The sequence below is a fragment of the Oryzias latipes genome, chromosome 21 (assembly GCF_002234675.1).
Source record: "Oryzias latipes chromosome 21, ASM223467v1".
NCBI lineage: Eukaryota > Metazoa > Chordata > Actinopteri > Beloniformes > Adrianichthyidae > Oryzias > Oryzias latipes.
Genome location: NC_019879.2, coordinates 27,813,409 through 27,836,285, shown reverse-complemented (window position 1 = coordinate 27,836,285; position 22,877 = coordinate 27,813,409). Strand labels below are relative to the sequence as shown.

The 22,877-nt window shown below is 43.0% G+C and overlaps 1 protein-coding gene across 1 annotated transcript in view; it reads right to left on the bottom strand.

Moving 5' to 3' along the window:
• The window catches only part of LOC101169574 (contactin-associated protein-like 5), a 156,565-nt gene that overhangs the window by 102,380 nt on the left and 31,308 nt on the right, over positions 1-22,877 (bottom strand). Inside the window, exons 2-3 of the mRNA XM_011489979.3 lie at positions 12,143-12,253; positions 9,531-9,724 (exon numbers count right to left, since the gene is read on the bottom strand). Coding sequence (XP_011488281.1) covers positions 9,531-9,724; positions 12,143-12,253 — 305 coding nt within the window. The remainder of the gene's footprint in view (positions 1-9,530; positions 9,725-12,142; positions 12,254-22,877) is intronic.

Sequence of the window (22,877 nt, the reverse complement as noted above, 5' to 3'; positions counted from 1 at the left end):
CTTTAACGGAGAAAACCCTTAAAATGGAAGGAAACTGTTCAGACAGCAGCGTGTGGTTTGCTACACACAGACTTCCTGGGAAGATGTGAAATATCCCACAGAACCTCACTGCAGGCTTCACACCGACGAGCCTCGCTGAGGTGTTTTCAAATCATGTTTGATAGAAAATAAATGTGAAGGAAATCAGACCGCATGCCGACTCTCCGCTGAATCCAAAAACGGATAAATATGTGGAAGTTATGGGAACAAAACCATCAATTGTTGATGGTTCTGGTTTAGTAGAAGGGGCAAACGTTGGGAGAGGTCTCCCACCTTCCTGCTGGGTTGCTTGCTTGTTAGAGTTGGTGAGATGGTGCAGGACTGGAAAGACATGCAGCCTCTCGCACACGGAAACCTGAAGTAATTAAGCAGCCGAGAGATGGAGAAGAAACTGCTGAGCTGGTCTGCCTTGGGCGATGGATTTAAATAGAGTCTGATTGATCAAAACTTCAAAAGCTGAAAGGAAAGGTTTTCACCGCCGTGTGTACAAAACGGGAGAAACAAAAGAAAATGTGTGTTCTCTGCTTGAAGGACGATTAAAGCCGCACTCTGTGTCAGAACATTGAACCAATAGTCAAGCTTTAGGAGTTTTAGGAGTAGTCAGTTTTGTTTTTTTCCCCAATACTTCTAGATGTTTTCATGCACTAACAGTCCTCATGACACACTTTATAGATTTCCTCAGACAGACATGAACATTTTCATTTTTCTCTCTTGTTTTAACTCTCAGAGATCAAACCTTCACAGCAACGTACGTCCAGTTTTATTAAATAAAAAACACAGATCATCTTTGCAAACTGAACGCATTCTGTTCAGGAGACACGACATGGAGGACATGGATTGACAAGGTCTACAGCCAATCAGGACGCAGTTAAAAAATAAAAGCACAAAAAAATTTGCTAAATAGCGAGATGACGACAGGTGATCCGTAATATAGCAAGGAAAAACTGTAGAGCAATTCAACAATAACGTGCGGAGGTTTTATCGCCTATTTAAAGCTCAAAGAATGACAAGTAAAAATAACACTAAGCAAAAGTAAAAGTGAATGCAATAAAAAGTGTTTCAATCATGTTAAGTTGAAGTGGTCACAACACTAGGAATTCTGACCATAGATGGCGCGAAACGTAATGTTAGCTAATAACGATAACCGATATTTCAGCATTTTCATTCATCGTCGATGTCAAGAACTGCAGGTGAAAGTCCCAAAATGCAGGAGACCATGAGGCTCAGCGGCAAGAACGTCAACTATTTAATAAATAAAACTCAAAGTGAGACAAAACCATGAAACAAATTGAGAAATAAAAAGATGAGAGTCCAGATGACCCGACAAGAAGAAAACCAGAAACTGAAAAACACTGAGGATGATTAACTTAACCCTGTAAACTCCCAAGATCAAAGAACAGAAAATTCTTTATTTTGGAATTCAGATGTTAGAATAATTCCACTGAGATCTAGATTGTATCAATTATGATCCATTGGGTGATATGGTCAGTTTTTGCTCACAGCAATGTTATTTTAAGAAACAAGAAAAGTGACACAAGTGTTCAGGAAGAAAAAGCACCTTATTTACCCACCGTCTCAATTATGATCCACACATTTTTAAAAAGGTGTAACTGTATTAAAATGACTTAAGGATTTATCAACTGATGTTCCATTCTTTCAAAAATAGCTGACAATAGATGACTTTTTCTCGACACAGAAAATTAGCAATACTTTTCCCGCCAAAAACATTTCTGGGTTTTCAGTGAGGCAGCCATTTTGAAATAAGCATGAAAAGCCCTTCTACTGCCTCTAGTGGAATGATGAGGAACTACAGAGTAAAATACATGAATCTAGTTCTATCCAGAGGGTTTTTAGTGAGAGTTTGGATCATGCTGATGAGGTGGGGCTCCCAGAAATGCGTGGATCACATGATCATGATTAACAAGTTGAATCTACGTGACTGACGGTATGTAAACTTGTAGATGGAACACCAGAAGAATCATACGGAGTCCGTGATCGGACATGGGTTAAAAAAAAAAAGTATTCATTCCCAAGAAATAATATTTCGTTAACACGAAATAATAATTAGTTTCCACGAAATAGTATTTTTTTTCATGAAAAAATTAATTAGTGGGAACGAAATAATAATTCAAGTAATAAGTCATTCAAAACATGGATGTGAGGAATACTTTACAGCAGATACCTTGACATTTCTGTCTATGTGTATCTCATTACAACACATTTACTGTCGAACAGGAATAATAATATTCAGGACTTGTCTTTTGTTAACATAATCGTTAGCAGTCACTTTACATCCGAAGGCTACATGCTACGTATCCAATCATGCATCACACATATCCCATAATGCATCTCGACCAATCACAGTGTCCCTGTAACTGTGGTGCATTCAAATACAACAGGATCAATGTATATCAGAATATTATTTCGTGGGAACAAATAAATTTATTTTTTTATCTGTCAGGCTCCACAGAATAACGAAAACAGTAAAGATTAGACTAAAAAGCTTACTATAATGTAGAAAAAACTCATTGCTATAACAGCATTCATATGCACCTCATTATGTATATGTGGATCTAAAAGTTTGATGTTTTGTGCATAATTTCTCTTTTTTTTGCTCAAAATACATTTGAGGATGAGCAGTTCTCATATTTTAAAGTCATTCTATCCCAGTTCTCAATTCTATTTCCTGTGAGGTTTTTGTGAACGAAATCAGGAGCAAAGGCTAATTTGACAAGAAGTCGGACCAAAAACGCAATTAAATGGAGAGTTTTTCACTGTGGGAAAACTGTGTGGTTGCCATGGTGACATTTTATTTTCTAAAGGAGGATGGGTGATCATCAAACATCCTGGGAATAAATCTCCCTCCCTGCCTGGAGACTAAGCCACTTTTGATGTGTTTTATATAAAGATGGCCGAGTTGGGGTTTGACGCCGTGGGAATGAGTGGATCTTGAGGAGACCACACCTCCACGAGAAACCCCGCCTTCGCTTCGCTCTGGAAGGATTCTTGGGGTTCATAAATATTTAAGGTGCAATTAATGAAGATATTAATAATGGCACGTTACTGAGGTAGAAGTACACATCTCGGCAGGGATTCATATAATTATTGGAACAAAGGAAAAATGTTTTCCAGGCGAACAGAGCCGGACTTCCCAGCAGTCCGTGAGAGCGGCGAGCCACCAATTCTTCAAATCCTTCCCCAAAAGCGCGCTTTCATTATTGTGCTTTACTCAGCCCGTGCTGCTGCTGTTTAACTCTTTTTTTTCCCCCATATCATTTAATATTCGATTTTCTTCTTCCAATGCTCTCTTTCTTCTGCACTTTCATTTAACTACGAGGCAATTACGCTTTGAGCGGGGCAATAAAAACGCAATATCATTATTGTAGCTATAATAAATATTCTGTGCCCAGTTGAAAAATGACTTTGAAAACATGAAAACAATCATCTTTTTTTCCCACATTTCCAACAGCACAGAGCTTGTTTGCAGCTCGGAGCCGTTTTTCTTTTTATACCTCTGAGCCTCCAGACGGACGTGGATGAGATCAGGGGGGCAGCAGGGATGGAGGTGGGGGGGTGTCTGCAGAAATGTGCTTTCTAATACAATAAATCAGAGGCTGCTTTTCTGGCCTGCAGCAGCTCTGCACAGCGGCATCACCTCCTTTCCGGCCGACAGCTGCAGCAGGAAGCCGAGAAGCCGCTCATCTGAACGCCGCAGCCAAGCTGTCAGGCTGCACCTGCAGGAGCGGCGGCGCGGCCCCACAGCGTCCCACATCGTGGTGCCTAAATTCTCCAAAATGATCCCAAACACATTTACAGAAACAAAATGTCAACTAGGGAGTTGGGATATTACTATGAGATGACTAATAATGATAAAAATGAGAATGTAATTCACATGATCTCACCACTACAGACACCAACACACACATCTTCTGCTCCGAGATGATTGATCGCTTTGAATGTTTGGATTCATTCCAGAAGCAGAGACATAAACCTGAGCTTCATCTAAAGAAAACAAACTAACTTGATCAGGAAAAACTTTTCACACATTAACGGTAAGGATATTTGCTTTTCTAACAAAAAAATCAGTTTAAACGGTCAGAGATTGCATGTTTGTTTCGGGGCTGAGTCTGTCTCCCCCTCTGGTCACCGCCGGGAGCCGTCCCCAGAGTTCCAACCACACTACATCTCCCAGCAACCCCGGCGCACACTTCCTGTCACTTCCGCACACCTGACTCATTTATTCAATCAACCACAGTCTACTTAAGCACTGCACTGAGCCTCAGTCAGTGTGAAGTATTGTTTGTGCCACTCTGCCTTCATTACCGAGCGTTAGATCTGGACCTGATCTTTAGTCTTCTGACCCTGACTCTGTTTGCCTGCCCCGACTCTCCCCTGATGATCTCATGCTGGTTATCGACCCCAGCCTGCCTGTACCTGATTTAGCTTTGTGGACTTTTAGCTGAGCTAATAAACCTGCTGCATTTGGATCCAGCCGTCTGCCTGTTCCTGCGACACTGGGTTGCTGATTCACTTTCTTCACAGCCAATCGCAATCAAACCCCTTCCTCGTTTATCTGCATTCCAGACATTTCGCCGGCCCGACTCCCCCCCATTCTCCTCCTGGCTCTTCTCTTCAGGGTGGTCTGGCCTTGACCACCACCTGCACACGGTCATCCCAAGCAAACAAGATGTCTCCGGCTCAGAGTCTGACAGCCAGGAACTTTAGACTATTTCATGCTCAATTCCTTTTTCACTCTTCAATCTTTCAATCACACTTTCAGCATCTCTCCTCATTGACATTTAGCTTCATGAAGCACAGGGTGAATCTAGTGCCACGTCCGAATTCCCATCCTAACCCTAAATACTAAAAAACTATATAGGCACTATGTAGTGCCCTGGATTTTAAAAGTCGGACACCATGCTCACTACTTTTTTTATTTATTTTTTAACTGCTGATATGACATCATCGATTTCAAGTTAAAATCGAATTAAAATGAGCGTTTTGAGACGATTATTTATGACTCCACTGTCTTCTGAAGATAAAAACGTTGATGGTTTATTAAAAAAAATAAAAATATTTGGGCAAAATTGTTCAGGCGCAATGCATTGTGGTCTATATTTGCTGATCTGGTGAGCATCGATGCACACTGGTTTTTCGCAGAATCTTCTGGGAAATTTCCAGGGCCCTTGATTTTGGATTCATAGATTCCAAAATGGCAAACGCACTATACAGTGCACTATGTAGTGAAGGAATTTGGACACAACCCTAGTATTTTAGCGCAACTTATGAACAAGTACTCAGATAATCATAGCATGAAAATCATGCTAACAAGTCAACTAGACTCTATTTACCGTCAAATCACTAAATCAGTTGAATTTTTCATCCCCTGTGTCGCTTTGGAACAACCGTCTGACTCCTGGCTACGTGGAGTTGCGTTGCTGTCAGTAGAAAATACTGATCTAAATGGATAGCTCCCTCTAGTGGTCGTCAGTGTTGGTGGGAAACTAAAGACACACGAGCATATTTATCAAATAAAAAAAAATATATAACATAGAGGTCGCACCCCCAGCCAACAACTATGCAAAAAGCTGTGACTCCAGAAAATAATGGTACATATTGAAAACTCAATTAAAAAAAACTGTAGAGCTATTATTGCCGTTCTTTTAATTTTCAACTTTAGTTTGTGGTGACGCGGCGTGCAGTAGTGACAACGCTCTACCAAAGTCGGTTACATCATAGGAGGGATGACGCACAAGCAGCCAGGAGCAGGAATTAAATCACCGTCAAATCATGACCAATGAGCTCAAAGCCCCGCCCCCATGAAAGATCAGGCTCCAAAAAGGAAGATTCAGATTTCAAACCAGATTGAAAGTAAAAAAAACATGAACTGAAAATCCAAAGCAGAAGCTGTTACTAACAAATATTTTAGTTATTAATATTTTCTCGAGTTTATTTCATTTCAAGGTTTCAGTTTCTCTAGAAATTATTTTTTTTCCAAATCTTTTATTATTTCTTTTAGGTTTTGTAATTTAAGTTAAATTTTTTTATTTAAAATCCAGTTTTTTATTCACTTAAAGTTGACCTGATTTGACCCCCTCCTCTAATGAACTTTGAAAACTTTTCCCTCCATATTCGCCTCTTTGTTCGGAACCATGTGCCCCCCCCCCCCAGCCCCCCCTTCACACCTCAACGCCGTTAGCAGGCGTGTGGAGGCGGCCTCAGACTGCAGCGCCTTCTTATTTTAGCCTCCTTCATTCCCACACTCTCCTGCATTCCCGATGATCCATTTTTAAATAGGTGGGGGGGATAAATAATTGAAAGCTGGCACAGAACTACAGAAATTGTTCGCTTTTTGTGTTTCTCCATAATTTCAACACAATGAAAAAAAGATCATTCTGCCGCAGCCAGTGGGCAAGTGCCGCCCGCCATGCTAATTGGAGCGGCGAGTAGAAAAACACTCCGAAATAGAGTCGAACATCTCGTTGGCAGCCTTTGACATAACTGGGGCAAACACAATAAAGAATTGATGACATGTGCCAACGTGGGGGCCATTTTCGTAGCCTCTGCACCCGTGAGCGGGCTGCTGGGAGTTTACACGCGGGACAGAAAGAGGCAGCATTATAATCGTGTTGACACCAGACACTTCCCACACCTTGAGAGGCGTCGGAGGAAGTGAGAGGATGTTATCCCACGCTGACCCGCCGCCATCAATACTGCAGAGAGTCCGGATCAGGAGACGGAGATGCTATCGCCCATGACTGAGGCCAGACCATCGCCGCAGATAAGCAGAGGCTGGGAAGCACAAAGCTGCAGGAATCGGGAGCGTTTCCTGATGCTGCCTCCATCTTTCTATTTAAAGACAGTTTGAGCCGTGGAGCGTCCTTCAGCTGTAGCTCTACCACCGGAAAGGCTCAGATGGTTGTTTTTGTTTAAATCCTTACAACACCAGAGCTTTTGACTACCGTAACTTTCGGTAAGCGTAACTGGGCGGCAGTTTACCTCAGGCTGTAGAGCAGGTCCAACAACCGAAGGGTTGGCGGATCGACTCCCGCCCTCCCCAGGGGATGGGTCAAATGCGGAGAACAATTTCCCCAATGTGGGGTAAATTAAGGTAAACAAAAAATAAAAATAAAAAACTCTTCAACAGTATGAACGGAATTCCAGGTGATTCTGAGGCAGACGAAAGCAGCTGATATACAACATTTTATATTTTTGTGTTTGCATATCATATAAAAAAACGTTTTTCTGTTCGTCAAAATCAGCTGATTCCTGTTGATCGACTGAAAAGTCAGATTTACAGTATGTCAAAGATGTTATTTAGGTGTCGCCAGCGCCGGTGTCGAAAGGTTACAGACCCCCTCCGATCAAAGGTTTTTGGTGTTTTTGGCATTTTTCTGACGATAGAGGACAACTATAAAAAAATGAAGCTTAAGATGTATTTATTGATTGCATTTCTTGATTCAAAATGTGAATTAGGAGCCGTGAAAAGTTGGAAAAAGATTGTATCAGTGACATAGAAACTACGTCTCCCTACGAGCTCCCTGCTCTAAAACTACGACTGGATAGCTCCGACATCGCTCGCCATTTTTGTTGCATCGCTAATGTTAGGTTGAGGGTGGGAGGGGCTGTAAGCTAGTGGCAGATCCTGTAAATAGAAGGATGATGGGAAAAGAGAGAAGGCTTACTCTGCACCAACAGTCCCGCCCACAACTTGGAGGTGAACTTCTAATGAACTACTGCCGCTCTGCAGAAACTATGTCCTAGAAAACGACACTGGTTTTTGATAATGATAAAATTCCACTGGGAAGGTTTTGGAAAATAAGATCAAACGATGATCAGAGTGGGACTTTAAAGGCCGTCTTCAGCTGTTAAAATGTTTATAAAGAGGTGGACCAACCCTGATGATGACTGGAAGAACCAGAAACTGACGACATTTTGTGTGACCCTTTAACACCGGAGCCGTCGCCGGCGACAGCAAAATAACACACACCGTTTGATCTACCATAACTGAGCGTTCACGGAACAAACATAATTATAATCAATTAGATAAACGGGTTATTTTGTTCCGCGTTAGAATCAGCTGATACACGATGTTTAGGTAAACACTTCCGACTGTAAGGTGTTGCTGCTTTGCTTCAGAATCCACTGCAATCACATTCATCGCCAGAAGATTTAGGGACGTTTAAAAACATAAACACTGGAGCCAAAGCTCCGATGTTTACTGGTTAACCAAACTAAAAATACAGTTTTCCTCCAGCAAAATTGGTTCTAAAAGCTTTAAAATGTAAAAAATTCAGGTTTTATTAGTGTTGAGGCTCATTAAAAACTTTCACTTGGAGGTTCCACCTCCGATTGGTTGATTGCAGGTTCGATTCCCAGCTTGGCTGCCCATGTGTCCTTGGGCAAGACACCGAACCCCACCCTGCCTCCGGTGGAAGGTTGGCGCCAGTGTGTGAATGTGTGACTGTAAAGCGCTTTGGGACTCTGAGGAAGGTAGAAAAGCGCTATACAAGTATACAAGTTTTTCGAGTATACAAGTACATAAGTTGCACAGTAGATCGCAAAGTTATCGTCATCGCGATATCAAGCTGTGCAATATACATATCGCAAAAAAAGACGAAAATCCCAATAAACGGTTACTTTAAATGTGCCAAAACAATCTTGTGGCAGTTTGAAGTATTTAACGAATCAAATAAATCCTGTTATGCATTTGACCAATCAGATGGAAGCTTTGATGTTAGATATAGACGGGGTCACATAGAGTATAATTGAAGTTATGTTGACTCTCGTTCAAATTAAACGGTTGCAGTGAAATGGAAATAGAAACGATGTTTATGCTATTTGTTGCTTTATCGCAGGTTATGGGGTCATCACAATATCAATGACTAATATTGTGTGTCGCGAGTTTATCTCATATCGCGCAGCCCTAACGCAAGTATACAAATATACAAGTAAACACCATTTACCATAAAGTCTGATCGGGTGTCTATTGTGATTTTTTTGTACGTTTTTGTCCCCGTAACAGAAGGATAACAGTATTGTGTGTGAGTGTGTGTGGGGAGTGATTACACACACACACACATTTGTGCAACAAAGGTCATCGGAATGATTGCGTGTTCAGGAAGTGTTCATGAAGCACTTGAAGCCTTTTGGTTGTGTCGTTGACCTTAACGCCGCTCGCTTTTTTGTCTTTTCTTGTGCTTCCAAACACGTTTTTCTGTTCAATCCTGACACCACAAACGGAGAATCCAACTGCTGCTTTTGCACATTTCTCTTTCTACTATTGATTATACAAACTGTCAGTGACCTTCTAGGTACAGCCCCCCCACCCCCCTCGCTCAGCTTCCAGAGTTCATGCTAATTCATGCTAATCAGCTCCATGTTTTGACAACCGACAACAATCGCTTCAGAGTGTTTCCGTGAAGCCCCAAACAAAAGCAGAACCCGTCAGGCTGGATGGGGCAGCAGCGGACGGTCAGAGCGCGACTCACCTCCACGCCGTCCTCCTGCCTGTACTGCTTCCAGATGCGGCCCGTGTCGCTGAGCAGCAGCAGGTAACTGCTGACCCAGTCCCAGCTGTCGTGGCGGCCCTGCGTGGCCACGGCCGTCACCTCCATCTGTTCCCCGAGGTCCACCTGCAGCCAGGGGTTTTGGTCCGTCACCATGGGAGACCAGCCTCCTGCTCCTGGAGGAGAAACACAAAGTGAAACCTCCAGGCAGATGTTTTTGGAGCCTCCTCTGAGGGGCAGGCGCTCATCAGGCGGGTTTTTGCTTGAATGCTGGTGCTTGAAAACAGATTTTCAGGTTTTTGTTTGACTGAAAATGTTATTCTGAAGTCTCCCTCCGATTATCTTTTGATCTATTTTCAAAGTGTTCTCAGTGGTCTTTTAAGCGATGATCCCGTGTGGTTTTATAGGACATAGTTTCTGTAGTATGGCAGAAATAGAGTTGTGGGCGGGACTATTGGGGAGGAGCAGCTATTTTGGCGTCTGCTCCTGATTCACAACGATTTGTATCAAGAAATATTCATTGTCAGAAAACGTTGGGAGTAGGGTCATCTGGACCCTCAAGACACACAAAGTACACTCTGTCTGATTTCCTCATGTCAGCATCTTCTAACACTTCTAACATGAACAGCACTACAGGACCGTTCTGCAGGATTTAGAAGGTTGTAAAAAGGAAAATCCATACGACTGCGTCTCACCCGTTCTTTACGTTACATGTTGGATAAGAGTTCGCTATGACCCGTCGCCCGCAGCATGCATGTGGAAAACATGTGCATAAGCATTTTCTCTCTTTGGCTTCATCATCCGTCCTGTTTTCTGACTGCAGGTGGCTTCACCGCCGACAGTCATCCTCTCCATTCCCTCCTCTTCCAGCCGGGCTGTACTTTGGTGAGCGGTGGAAGCCGTGCGCAGTGGTGTGTCCAAACGCTGCCGGTTGTTTATTTATGTCATTATGTTCTTTTTTATCCATTTTTGTGACTTCAAGCAGGATGTCTGAAGAAAAGCCGAAGATCTCAGATCTACAGACCCTTCATCGGTGTAGTAATGCATGCGGAGGGGAACCGAGGGATTCTTCTTCATAAATAATTATGAGTGCTAACCTTTTCCTGCAGGGAGGGAAGTGCGGACATCCAACGCTGTAATTATCATGTAATGTCTCATGTCAGCAGCTTCCACATACTAATTCTGTCATCTGTGAACCTTTTGGAATTTAGCGGCTTCTTCCACACTTCCCTGCTTCAGCTGGCATGTGTGTGAATCCAAAGTCTTCCCGCGTCCGCAATCGATTCTGAGAGGCGAATCCGATCGTCGTGAGGAAGCTCCGCCCTCGCCGCCTTCATTTAACCTCCATTTACGACATTATGTAAAGACAACTCTGATCTGAACGGCTACAAACTGGAAATCACAGACGACTGTCAGACGCGGGAGCACTTTGGAAAACTACAGTCAGTGAAAGCATCACTGCATCCAAACGTGAGGCTAAAGCCAGCAGAGGAGAATCCACAAGCTTGGCTGAACCCCCCAACATTAAAATGTGTCCTTGGAGGGTGAAAAAATACACGTTTAGAGGCTAAATTCCCAGATTACGGTATAAGTATAACAAAAAAAACAAAAAGTGTATTTAGTAGGGGTGTTTGTTGTCAATAGCTAGCATTATGATACTTATGTATCTCACAACACGATGCGTATCGCGATACTTCCAACGACTCTACCTGAACGATTTCTTAATATTTTTAAAAGTATATGACAAAAAAATCTGCCGGAATATTTATTCGCTTTAACATGGAGACATTCATTTTATTGAATGTACCACAACTGTGGTTGTATCCGAATTCCCTCACTACTAACTACATAGAGCACTAAATAGTGGGGTCGCCAAGTCAACATTGTCCGATTTACACAACAAAATATTTCTCAGTGTAACAAAAACAAAACAGAATGAATGTTCTTTAACCAATGAGGTTCTGTAGGTAGAGCATGTCTCCTAACAACAAAAACCGCAAGTTTGACTGAATATTTAATAAGAGCTGCTTCTGCCTGAGATCTCTGTTTTGTGCGTTTAGAGCTGCTCAAAGACGCTCGTTGTGTTTTCAGCTAGAGGTCAGGTGTGGAAAACAAAAGTCAGACGCTCATAAAACAATTAAATACCGTCTTGACAGCATTTTGAAATTGATTAAAAAAATACATTAAAAAAAAAAAATCGATAGAAAATGCACTTAAAAACGCATAATCTGGAATGCTATTATCAACTAATCAACTACTGTTTTGGGTCATGTTGACCCATCGCCACAACAGAGGATCTTCATAGTGACATATATATATGTATATATGTACACACACTAATTAAAGTACAAAAGAAAGTTTTAGTGAGAATGATGAACTTCAAATGTGGAAAGATTGTCATCTTTTTATTATTTTGAAACTGACATTAATTTAAATGTTCAGAATTGGAAAAACTGTAACCGCTGGGGTTGCTGGTTCACATCAAGTTATTGTTGAGCGATATGGAGGACTGATGAGGTCTGCAGCCCGGCCCCCCCTGGGTTCCTTTTCTACAGAACTGGAAAAGATGGCCTCTGGGTGGAGGTCCCACTCACCGTCTCTCCTGTTCAGGATGGCGTTGAAGGCGGCGGCGCTGGCCGCCGACTGCGAGGAGCTCTGAAAGGACGACTGCGGCAACGCAGACACCAGAGGACCATTGCAACTGTCTGGAAAAGCAGATAAAAAGGAAGCAGATTCTGATCAATTTTCAGTGAAATCAAATCACTTTACAAATGTGCGCAGTCATCGTCTCCATTCCTGAAAGCAACAGGGATCTGATTCACTTCTGCGGCCCACAAATGACTCCAGCAGTCCATTAACCCCTGCAGTGACCCTCCAGAGAGCGGCGCAAAGGCCGCGGCGCCCGCTCGCTGGCTTTACGTGTGCTCGTTCTAATCCCTCACTGTGAGATTACATCATGCCAACAGGCAGCAGATTAAGAGTGCAGCGATCTAAAGCTGTCAGCGTTTCATCTGCGCCTCATTCCGGGTCTGAGCTGCTTTAAGGGGACGTGATGAGAACTGGCACCGGCCTGATTACAATTATCCTCCATCGGGGGGTGAGGGTGGGGTGGGGGGCCTGGGCACATCTGGAGTTTAAAGTCAGAGCCAAGGCTTTCCTTCAGGACAACCTGCAGAATTTCTGCCGACCCGATTCCAGCGCTCCTCTCATCCGCTGCCAGGAGATTTCTCTAATCCTGATTTCAAGTGTGACTAAAGTGGATCAAGCCGTTTGGTCCAAGTGTTCTGCGGCGCCTGTGCAGATGTTCCACCGGCCGAGCCACAGCATCTTGACGCGAGCGCCGGGGGGGGGCTATGCAAGGACCGCTCCCCTGTCCGTCAAAAGTCTCCCCGCCGCCGTCTGTCTCACCTTCATCCGCCGCCCTTTGATGTGAGCGCCCGGGAGCCCGGCCAACCGGTTCTATCCTCCATTCGGTCCACAACAACGAGGAACACTTTGAAGATCCTCTGTTGTGGCGAGGGGTCATAATGACCCGAAAGCGAAGAGTATCCCCTCGCCTGTGATTGGCTGCTGCTCAGCTCCACCTCCAAAGGTCTCTGCTGGTATTGAGGTTTACTAAATATTCACACTGCATAAACAGACCCCCCCCCACCCCCCGGAAGAAAAATCTGGTCTTCTGGTCACTAAGACGCCTTTGCTCAACCTAAGATTTTGTTTTAAAACTTTCTTGCAAGACAGAAAATAAGAATTTTTCGTGAAACACGTTTTGTTTTTCTTCTTTCTACCGAGTTCCAAAACTCCAGGGACACAAACCGAAGCCGCCATGGGTCACATGACCACCAGAAGAGGGTGATTTCACCCACGAGTCTCTGTTCAGTCGACACAAGAAAAAAAGAAAGACGGAACAAAGCCAAAACTAAGAAATTATATTAACCCTATCCTATGGGGTCCAGATGACCCCACCCTAGCATTGACGTGTTCTCCCTACCATGACAAAGGTGGATAAAGGTGGAAAGATTTCATGTAATCCATGGACACCAGTGAAGATCACAAATCATTGAAGAAAAAAGGTTCAGCGCACTTTTTAGTGGGTCTAGATGACCTCCAGGTCCCTTGGAGGCACATCAACGTTGGGATTGGGGTCATCTGGACCCCACAAGACAGCACAAGGGTTAAAGGAAAAAAACAAATTCATGCATTCAGGAATATTTGCTGAGTAAACACATTTGACGTTCTTCAGACTGAAGCTTCTTACAGCAGAATCCATGAAACGTTCGCTTTAAGGTCGTGTCACACGGTCAACGCACATTTTGCGAATTTTCCACGCATGAAATTTCAGGTTTTTTTGTGATTCATGTATCCTTAAGTGTTTCTTGCGTTCGTCGATGTGCGCAGACGTCTGTTAAGGGTTTCAGCCGACGGCTCTTTACGTGAATTCGGTTTTGGTTTGAAAATGACGCACTTCATGGATATTCTACGTAGATGATACGCAGTCATTACGTAAATCTGACGCAATTGTTCGTGATTTTTGCAAGATGCATACGCTTTCCAAGACCACTCCACGTGTGTCTAAAGGACTGTTCAAGCATGTACCAATTTTACTACACGGATGTCTCAATGGGCTTCACACCGGTTACTGTAAACAAACAATAAATCAGTTCTAAAATGCCGTCACTGATGGCTAAACTAAACAAACTAAGCTGAACTGGGCCTCCCTGTTTACCACCAATGTATAACTTTTATATCTCGTATACGGCGCAAGAAATATTCTGTGCGTCAGTTATTTACGTAACTGACGCACAGATCACTAATGAATTGCATATCAACAGATCACTGACAGTTCATGTTCTACGTCGTTTTACGTGTTCTTTGCGTGGTTTATTCGTACTTCTTTCGTGGTTTTTTAATGTGGGATACATCGGTAAAAACCACAACTCTTCTCATTCTTTCCATTATATTTATGTTATGACCAATTTCCATCTGAGCGATATGCACAAAATGTTCGTAGCGGACGTTTAAGTCCCTCTCTGATCATCTTTTGATCTATTGTCAATTGTTCCCAGTCGTCTTTTTAGTTATGAATTGATCTAAAAATCTGTCGCTTTCCAGGACATAGTTTCTGCAGAGCTGCAGGAGTTCATCAGAAATCACCTCAGAGTTGTGGGCGGTACTGTCGGCGCAAAGCAACCCCGCCCTCCTTCTCTCCTTGATGTTAGAGCTCTCTGTTTACATCCTCTCCCGCTAGCTTACAGTCCCTATACCTAATATTAGCAGTGCTACAAAAATGGCAAAGAATTTTGGTTCCATCCAGTCGTAACGCCGGGATCCAGATTTCAGCTCAGACCAGGAAAACAAAGACAATCGTGGAAATGGAAGCAGCAGAAATGGGGCGGAGCCTTTTATAAATAACTCTAATAACTAAATAACTTAATATTTAAGTTCATATTGATAACCATTTCTTCTGCACACAGAGCGCCACGCAGGCGCAGCCTTTCCACACAACTGTGACATGATTTGTCTTAATGATTCCATTTTTATCCTCCACTACAACAAAGAAAAAAAAACAAGTAATGAAAAATCTATTTTATTTGGAACCAAACGTTTCACCATCGGTAGTGAAATGTTCCCAAAAATAAACTGTTTTCTGTTTGGATTTTCTGCTCGCTGCACAAACAAAGTGCAACACGAGTTTGTGTGCACGTCTGTTATTTATAGCAGTGTTTGTTCGTGCGTTATCCCTAACGAAGATAAGAGCGGCGCTCCACGGCTCAGAGGAATCCTGCCCGGCGACACAGACAATCCCCCATAATAGGATCAATTCACACTCAGTTGAGGATTTTTCAAAACCGCTTTCTGGCAATAAAAACACAACATATTTCAAGTCTTTCAATAATTCTGCAGCTTCTTATTTCAGAAGGCAAAACGTGAATTCCTCTTCCTTCCTGGAATCGATGGCGGCCGCCGCGCGGGTGAGAAGCGGCCTCGTCTTTGTCCTTTTCCCTCCGTTGCTAAATCGATATCTGCGTCACGTGAAGGGAAATCTGTAATTAACTTTGCAGAAAATTATCTTCTCGGTTCAAGGACGCCCAGAGAAACTGGAGCCGCGCTCGGCTGCAGGTTTCACTTCAAGTGGGATGAAAGGAGACGCGGCCCCTGCCTCGCATCTGCACGTCGAGAGAGCCGCTCCCTCCCCCGGCGCGCAGAAATAGACGCCGCCGCACAAAGACATCAAACGCACATCACAACAGAGCGAGCGTGGCGGCGCGGGCTGCACGAGCACCTGAAACTCTGCGGAAACAGCCGGAAAAACGCCGCAGGGAGGGGCTAAAAATAGAAGAAGTAAATGTTGAAGGAAAAGAGCAGCCTGGGGAGGGATGTGTGTGTGGGGGGGCCGTCTGTGCCGGCTGGATGGAGCTCAGGTGATTAAAGTTACACTCGCCCAACTAAGAGAGCGGGGGGGGGGGGGGGGGGGGGGGGGGGGGGGGTTTGATGGAAGACAGACATTCCTCCTGCTGAGGTTCTGCCTGATGTCTCCTCAGATCTCCACGCCGTTCTGTTGTGTCTCCTTGCTGGCGTGGACCCATAAACGCCAGCAAGTTTAGGAACTTCCACTTAATGACGCCACGTTTAGAAACCAACAAAGAAAACGCCAGAAACAGAAGATCTAAAGGGTTTTGTATGCAGGATCGACACAACTTTCATTATCAGTGAGAAGTCTTTGATGGGGGAGAAAATGCCAGATGTCTCCCTTCTGAAACCAGCCTCCAGCGGTTTTTACTTGGATTCTAACCCCCCTGTTATGTTCTGGGTCAAATGGACCCATTTGAAATGTAAAAGTCTAACAATTGATGCACTTAGAAGTATTGCTTCACTTCTCCTGCTGGCCTATTTACTGTAGTCAGCATAAAAATCAAAAACATGTTCAAGGGTCAAATTGACCCAAGGTTGTTGTTGTTTTTAGTGGGGGGGGGGGGTTTACACTATTTTTACCCATCTCCTTTTTTATTTATTGTGGTCAAATTGACTCGTTTTGAAATGTTAAAGTCCAACAAATGACAAACTTAAAAGGTTTTTTTTTCACTTCTCCTGCTTGGGTTATTTACTGTAATCAGCTCAAACAATACAAATGGTCCGGTTCAAATTGACCCAACAAAGGGGGAGGGGGGGTTAAGTGTTTTTTTGCACTTATTTTTCTTGTTTATTTAATGTAATCAACTCTAATAAAAAAAATTGCCGTGGATCTTATTGACTATTTTTAAAATGTTATAGCCTAATGTTATATATTTAAAATGATGCAGGTATTCGTCCACTTACACTTATCGGGTCACTTAATGTAATTAGCTTAAAAAATTGAAATGGTCTGGGTCAAATTGAACCGTTTTGGAAATAAAGATTTAACAAATTAAAGGTATTTTTAGGCATTTTCTATTTTTTATTTAATTTAGTCAACAAAAAAAATACAATGTTCTGGGTCAAATTGACCCGTTTAAAGAAAAATAATTGAAGCAAAAAAACAAACAAACTCAAAAGTATTTTTCCACGTCTTCTGCTTTGCTTGTTGGCGTCATCTCCTCCATTCATTCATCTTCTAAACCCGTTTTTCCTCCCTGTCGGGGTCACGGGGCTGCTGGAGCCTATCCTGCCCGCTTATGGGCGAAGGCAGGGGACGTCCTGGACAGGTCGCCAGTCTGACGCGGGACCACAATCACATACATGCACACTCTCATTCATGGACAATTTACATGAACCAATGAACCTATGGAGCCTGTTTTGGGACGGTGGGAGGAAGCCGGAGAGAAAACCCACACATGAACGGGGAGAACATGCAAACTCCACACAGGAAGGTCCCTGAACCTGAAGTGTCATTAAAATAAATAAAATAAAACAGTTCAGCTATTCTGTTTGTAAATTAAATGGTAACAAACAATAATACTGGTCATCAAAAATTAACAAAACAGGGGAGTTAATTTAGAGCAAAAAATATTCTCATATGAAAAGAGGCAGATTAGATGCGTTTTCAATCCATTTCTCAATTTACTTTTATATCCGTAAACCAAGTATTATTATTTAGGCAAATATGAAACCTTTTACCAGTACTAAAAAGCTAAAACTGTCCTTCCTCTCTGTGCATCGACACTGCTGAGCCAAATGAGGAATAACCATGAAATGTAACCGTTTTTTACAGTAGCTTCATATAAACTCTCACTGACCCGTCAGCTTCATATTCAGGAAACCTGTACCGTTTTCAGCTTAAATCAAGGACTGCCACACAGCTTTCATTGGATCCTGCTGCAATAATCTTCCTGAACTTCCTGCAGGCGAAAGCAGAACGTAGACAAAAGGCCGACTGCTTCAGGAAGCAGGAAAAGCAATCAGGAGGCGATCAAAAGAAAAGCAATAAAAACTTTCACCAACAGAAGATCAAGCAGACAAACAGCTTCTTCTCCAAGAATCAAGTCAAACCTTCATCTATTTCGTTTTTAGATCTACAATATCTAATCATTTCAGGGGGAAAAAAATTAAAAAAAGAACTTTCCCTCTTCGTATGTCAATATTCCATATGTTAAGAGTTTTCATCGTTTTCTCTCAGATTTCATGATTCCTTTACGTCTCAACGTTATTGCTAAATAATTTCTGTGCCTTTTGTGTTAAAACTTTTGGCAAAATATATAAATTACACAATATTTATATTATACTCATATTTACATCTCCATACAAACATGAGCCAAAAGAAATGCTGCAGCTTTATTACAGCAGTTTCCGAAGTTTTGTACAAAAATAAATAAAAAAACAAACATAAAAGGTTTGGTTTAAGAAAATTACTCTGAGGACTTCTTTTTACATTTTTACATTAAACTGAGTAAAAATGACCTTTGCAGAGAATCGTTTGTATCAGGCCTCGGTGAAAAGTCGATTGAATGAATTAATTCAAATTCTTTGTTACGGGCGATTTAAAAAAATAACTAAATCGAGTTTTTGTGTAATGGCACATTTTTGGCTCCCCAGAGCTTCCGTAGCGTTAGTTAGTTTCACATGTTCTACAACACCGATACAGTTAGTTCATTAGTTAGTCGTTAGTTGTTACTGTTATTTGTTAATAAAGACTACTGCGTTGCAATTATCAATTGTATTCATTTGCGACGTGGCCACCGGGGGATTTTGTGTTCGGCGGGGCGGTTGTGGGGGGGGGGGGGGGGGGGTTGACCGACTCCTGTTTGCTTTCACACCGTCACAGCTCTAGTTGATTTCTCCAGTACCGATAGCAGAACCGTTGAGGTCAGATCTTAACGATACTGTGGTCTTGAAGAATGTTGCCCCGGGGATCGTTCAGTACCGGGGATCGGTACCCGTAGGAAAGGGGCACGGTGGAGAACAGTCACCGAAGCGGTCGCTTTGCATATCGCCAAAGACATGGGACCCATATATACTGTGGAGAAGACGGGGTTTATTAATTTAATTAAAACCTTAGACCCCAGATATGAGCTGTATTGTTAATCCTTTAGAAAATGGTGCTACTCTGAAGGTGAATGTTTGTCTCCTTTTAGTCTAGACTACAAAGAAAAACACAGCTGGGACTTTGATTCCAAGAATGTTCATTTATTTATTATTTATCCCAGAAATGGGGGTTACATTTGTGCTGCGTTTGATTAAATAAAAGCAAAATTTGCTTTAAGTTGTCTGCTGTTTGTACTTAGTGCTTTCCTTAAGGGGGGGGGGGTATCGGAAATTGAAAAAACATCAAATCTCCGAGTTGATTTTTAGGCCATATCGCCCAGCCCTAGTCTGTATTGAGCTACAGGGGGGCGGGCAAAAACCTTTGCCCCATACTTGCCCTCCCCATTTCCGAGTCAATCTCAGTATTATTGACAAAGGTTAAGGCATTTTCTAAACAAGCTTCCTTAACCCTTGTGCTATCTTGTGGGGTCCAGATGACCCCACTCCCAACGTTAACGTAAATTGGTGAAAATAAACATAAAAGGATTCACTGAAGTGAGATACTGGACAGTAACTTAAAGAAACGTTGGGACTTTTTTTTGAAGGTCTGTTCTGATGTTGCACATGCGAAGGAAGAGAAGACAACAACAACAACAACAACAACAACAACAACAACAACAACAACAACAACAACAAAAGAAACTCTGCATCTAAGATTTTATGACTTGTCTGCCCTTCTGTAAAAATGATGGCCGCCTCTAAAGATATGTAGGATTATATAAACTCGCTTCTTCCCACCCCCTTTCAAGCTAACATACAATGTGTGTGTACTGTATCCCTCTTGTGGGGTCCAGATGACCCCACCCTTACATTGACGTGTTCTCCCTACCATGACAAAGGTGGATAAAGGTGGAAAGATTTCATGTAATCCATGGACACCAGTGAAGATCACAAATCATTGAAGAAAAAACGTTCAGAGCACTGTATAGTGGGTCTAGATGACCCAACTCCCAACGTTAACGTGCCTCAAGGCACAAGATAGCACAAGGGTTATGGATGAGTGCAAGTCTGTCCATTTATGATTAGATTCAATAATAATGTCGAGAACACGGCATCCTTTTCTTCATTTTCGAATATATTTATGAATTAATATATCAAATAGCATACTGTGTATATTTATTTTACACACTCTACTTGAAACAAACCAATAAAAGTACTTATGGTCAAAAAACGGACCCTCCAGTCGTGCCTTAAAGGTGTAAAACGTTTCTATTGTTGCTGGTTCTTTCTAACTGAAGCTGTTGGTGGACCTGCAGTCAGTTTGTTTACAGGATCCTACAGAGAAGAAGCAGACAGAGTAACCTTCACTCAGACGAGCACATCTACACCAAGACCACCTTTAATTGTCTGTCCCCCTTTTCTTTTTCCTGGTACTCGTTCTTCTATAATTACTTTCTTTTTCTGGTGAGGAGAGACGCATCCATCAAACTGACTTGTAGGTAAAACAACACAGGTGTGTTTCTCTTTGATGGATGCTTGGTTTGTTTGAGGAAGCCGATCTTTCTGCGGGAAGAAACGCGGACGGCCTTTGATGTGGCGCGTTCTAAAGGAGACGAGCGCAGCGATCCGTCTGAAGATGGATCCCGAAGGACGGCAAATTCTGTAGGAGGCGATGCCAAAACATTTTCCATCAGGTCTTCAACAGTTCAAGCAGTTTTTTTTCTTGTTTGTAAAGAATACTTATACCAGGAAGCAGTGGATGCAGTTTGTTTTTTGGACATAAACAAGCTAACTAAGTTTTTTGATTTAACCCTTTAACACCAGGACTTTAGCTCCAGTGTTAATGAACTTTGAATTACCGCCAATCTTTAACCTTCTACGCAATTATCGTAATTCCACTGGATTCTAAAGCGGGAAAAAATTATACTTTTAGATAATAAACCTTTTTTTTTTAAACGTACCATAATGGCCCAACATGTAAACACTTTAATGAGGGAATGGCTTGCTTTAACAAACACACTCAATGTAGAAATCTTTACTTGTTTAAGACAAATCTACCAACACAAACAAGTGAAATGTATGAGATCATTACAAAATATTTATATTTTAAAAAACAAGTCATTTTAATTTTGTGGAATGTCAACTCACATCAACTCACATCAGTTAATCCGACTAGAAATGAGAAAATCTGTTAATTAAGGAGATTTCCTCTTTGTGTGAACACTGGATCTGCTTAGTCGGGTGGGCGGAGCTTAGAGCTTTCTGTCGTCCTCCCTTTGCCTAAAACGTTCTGTTGTGGAGCCCCACAGTTATGGATCGCTGTGACCGTTTCCTGCCGCGCCCCGCTGACCTCCAATTAGACGCCAAACTTCAGCGGCTGAACTTTTCCCTCCGACTCTCTCCTTTCATCTCGCCGTCATTGGCGTATTTGAGCTGTCAGCTGCTGCTGGCAGCTCGTCAACACCTCCACGCCTCTGCCGAGTTCAGGGAGCAGGTTAGCGTCTGCACTCGACACAACCCCGAGCCTGTCTTCACACCCAAATTAACAGGAGCCTCCAGTCGCAGCCGCTTTCGTTGGGGGAGACGCCTAACGCCATCATTAGATGCTTGAGTGGCAAAAACATGTAGACAAAAGGAGAAAACGTTTCGCCCATTATGGGCATTAATGTAGAAATTCACCAGACGTCATTGTCATCTGTTGTTCCGCCAACCATCTCAATGAGGAGAAGACACAAAAGCAGTAAAGAAGAATTAAAGAGTCCAGCTTCTCAAAGCTTCCTGAAGAGCAGACGTGGACATTTAGGAAAACCCCAGATTCCCCCTCGTTATCCTGTCTGAACTCGTTAGGACCAACAGGAAGGCCTGCTCTCTGAAGGGAAGCTAAGGCTACAGATACAACCGCCACCACGCCATGAGAGGACACATCGGCAGAATCTTTAAGGTTGGCTTCTGCCACCCGACCGTCGGCGTCGTCATGAATGTAGACGGTGGCCGTCAGTCGGGCGGGGCTGATGGGATTAAACTGAAGTTCTTCGGAGTCTTCGGCTGTGGTGCTTTCACCGTCACGATGAGTTTTGTGCAGCATCGATGCCGTCTCCCCATTCGGACCCACGGAGGACGAGATCGCCTGGGTGACGCCGGGTTATCGCCGGGCCCCCGGCTCATGCCAACAGCCCTCATCAAGTCCCCGCGCTGCTGAGGTACGACTCCTAACAATCGGCGGGTAGCAGTGGGACGGCATGATGTGACCGTAGTCCAAGAGAACAAAACCAAGAACTGGGCTTCATACGAGTGAGGACGCCACCTCTCTGGTCTGCAGGGATGGCTCCTCCCACAACCAGCAGGTCCAGCCCAGTGATCTTTATTCTACGAGCTCTGCTGAACACGACGTCAATGTTGGACTTTTACATTTTCCATCCCCGCTCTGACTCAGCATTTGTTTTAGTTCTTCGCATTTGTCCAACGTTTCCTCGTCTTTGTAATGATGTTCAGGAGGAAAACACTGAGCAGATTAGAGCAACCGTCCTGACTTGTGAGACACATTCCTCTCCTAAATCTCTTTTCCTCCCAGATAAACAGAAGGACAATGGAGGGAGAGGCAAATTCAGAGGGATGTGTTGCTGTCAGGAGCTGCAGCTGTGAACGCCATCGTCCACAAACGTCAGACTATCACAGAAGAAGCTCAAAATAAAACTTTATTAAGATCCTGTCTGCATGACGGACAACGATCCATCCATATTCAGACATTTCTGACAGCAGATTTTCCACCCAGGAGCTTCAGTCTCTGAATAAAAACCCTCTTTTACTCATTTTTGGAAATGTATAAATTACAACAAAGCTCAGTAAATGGTTAATGTCAATAATTATGGGATGGAATCTTCAGCTTCCTTTCAC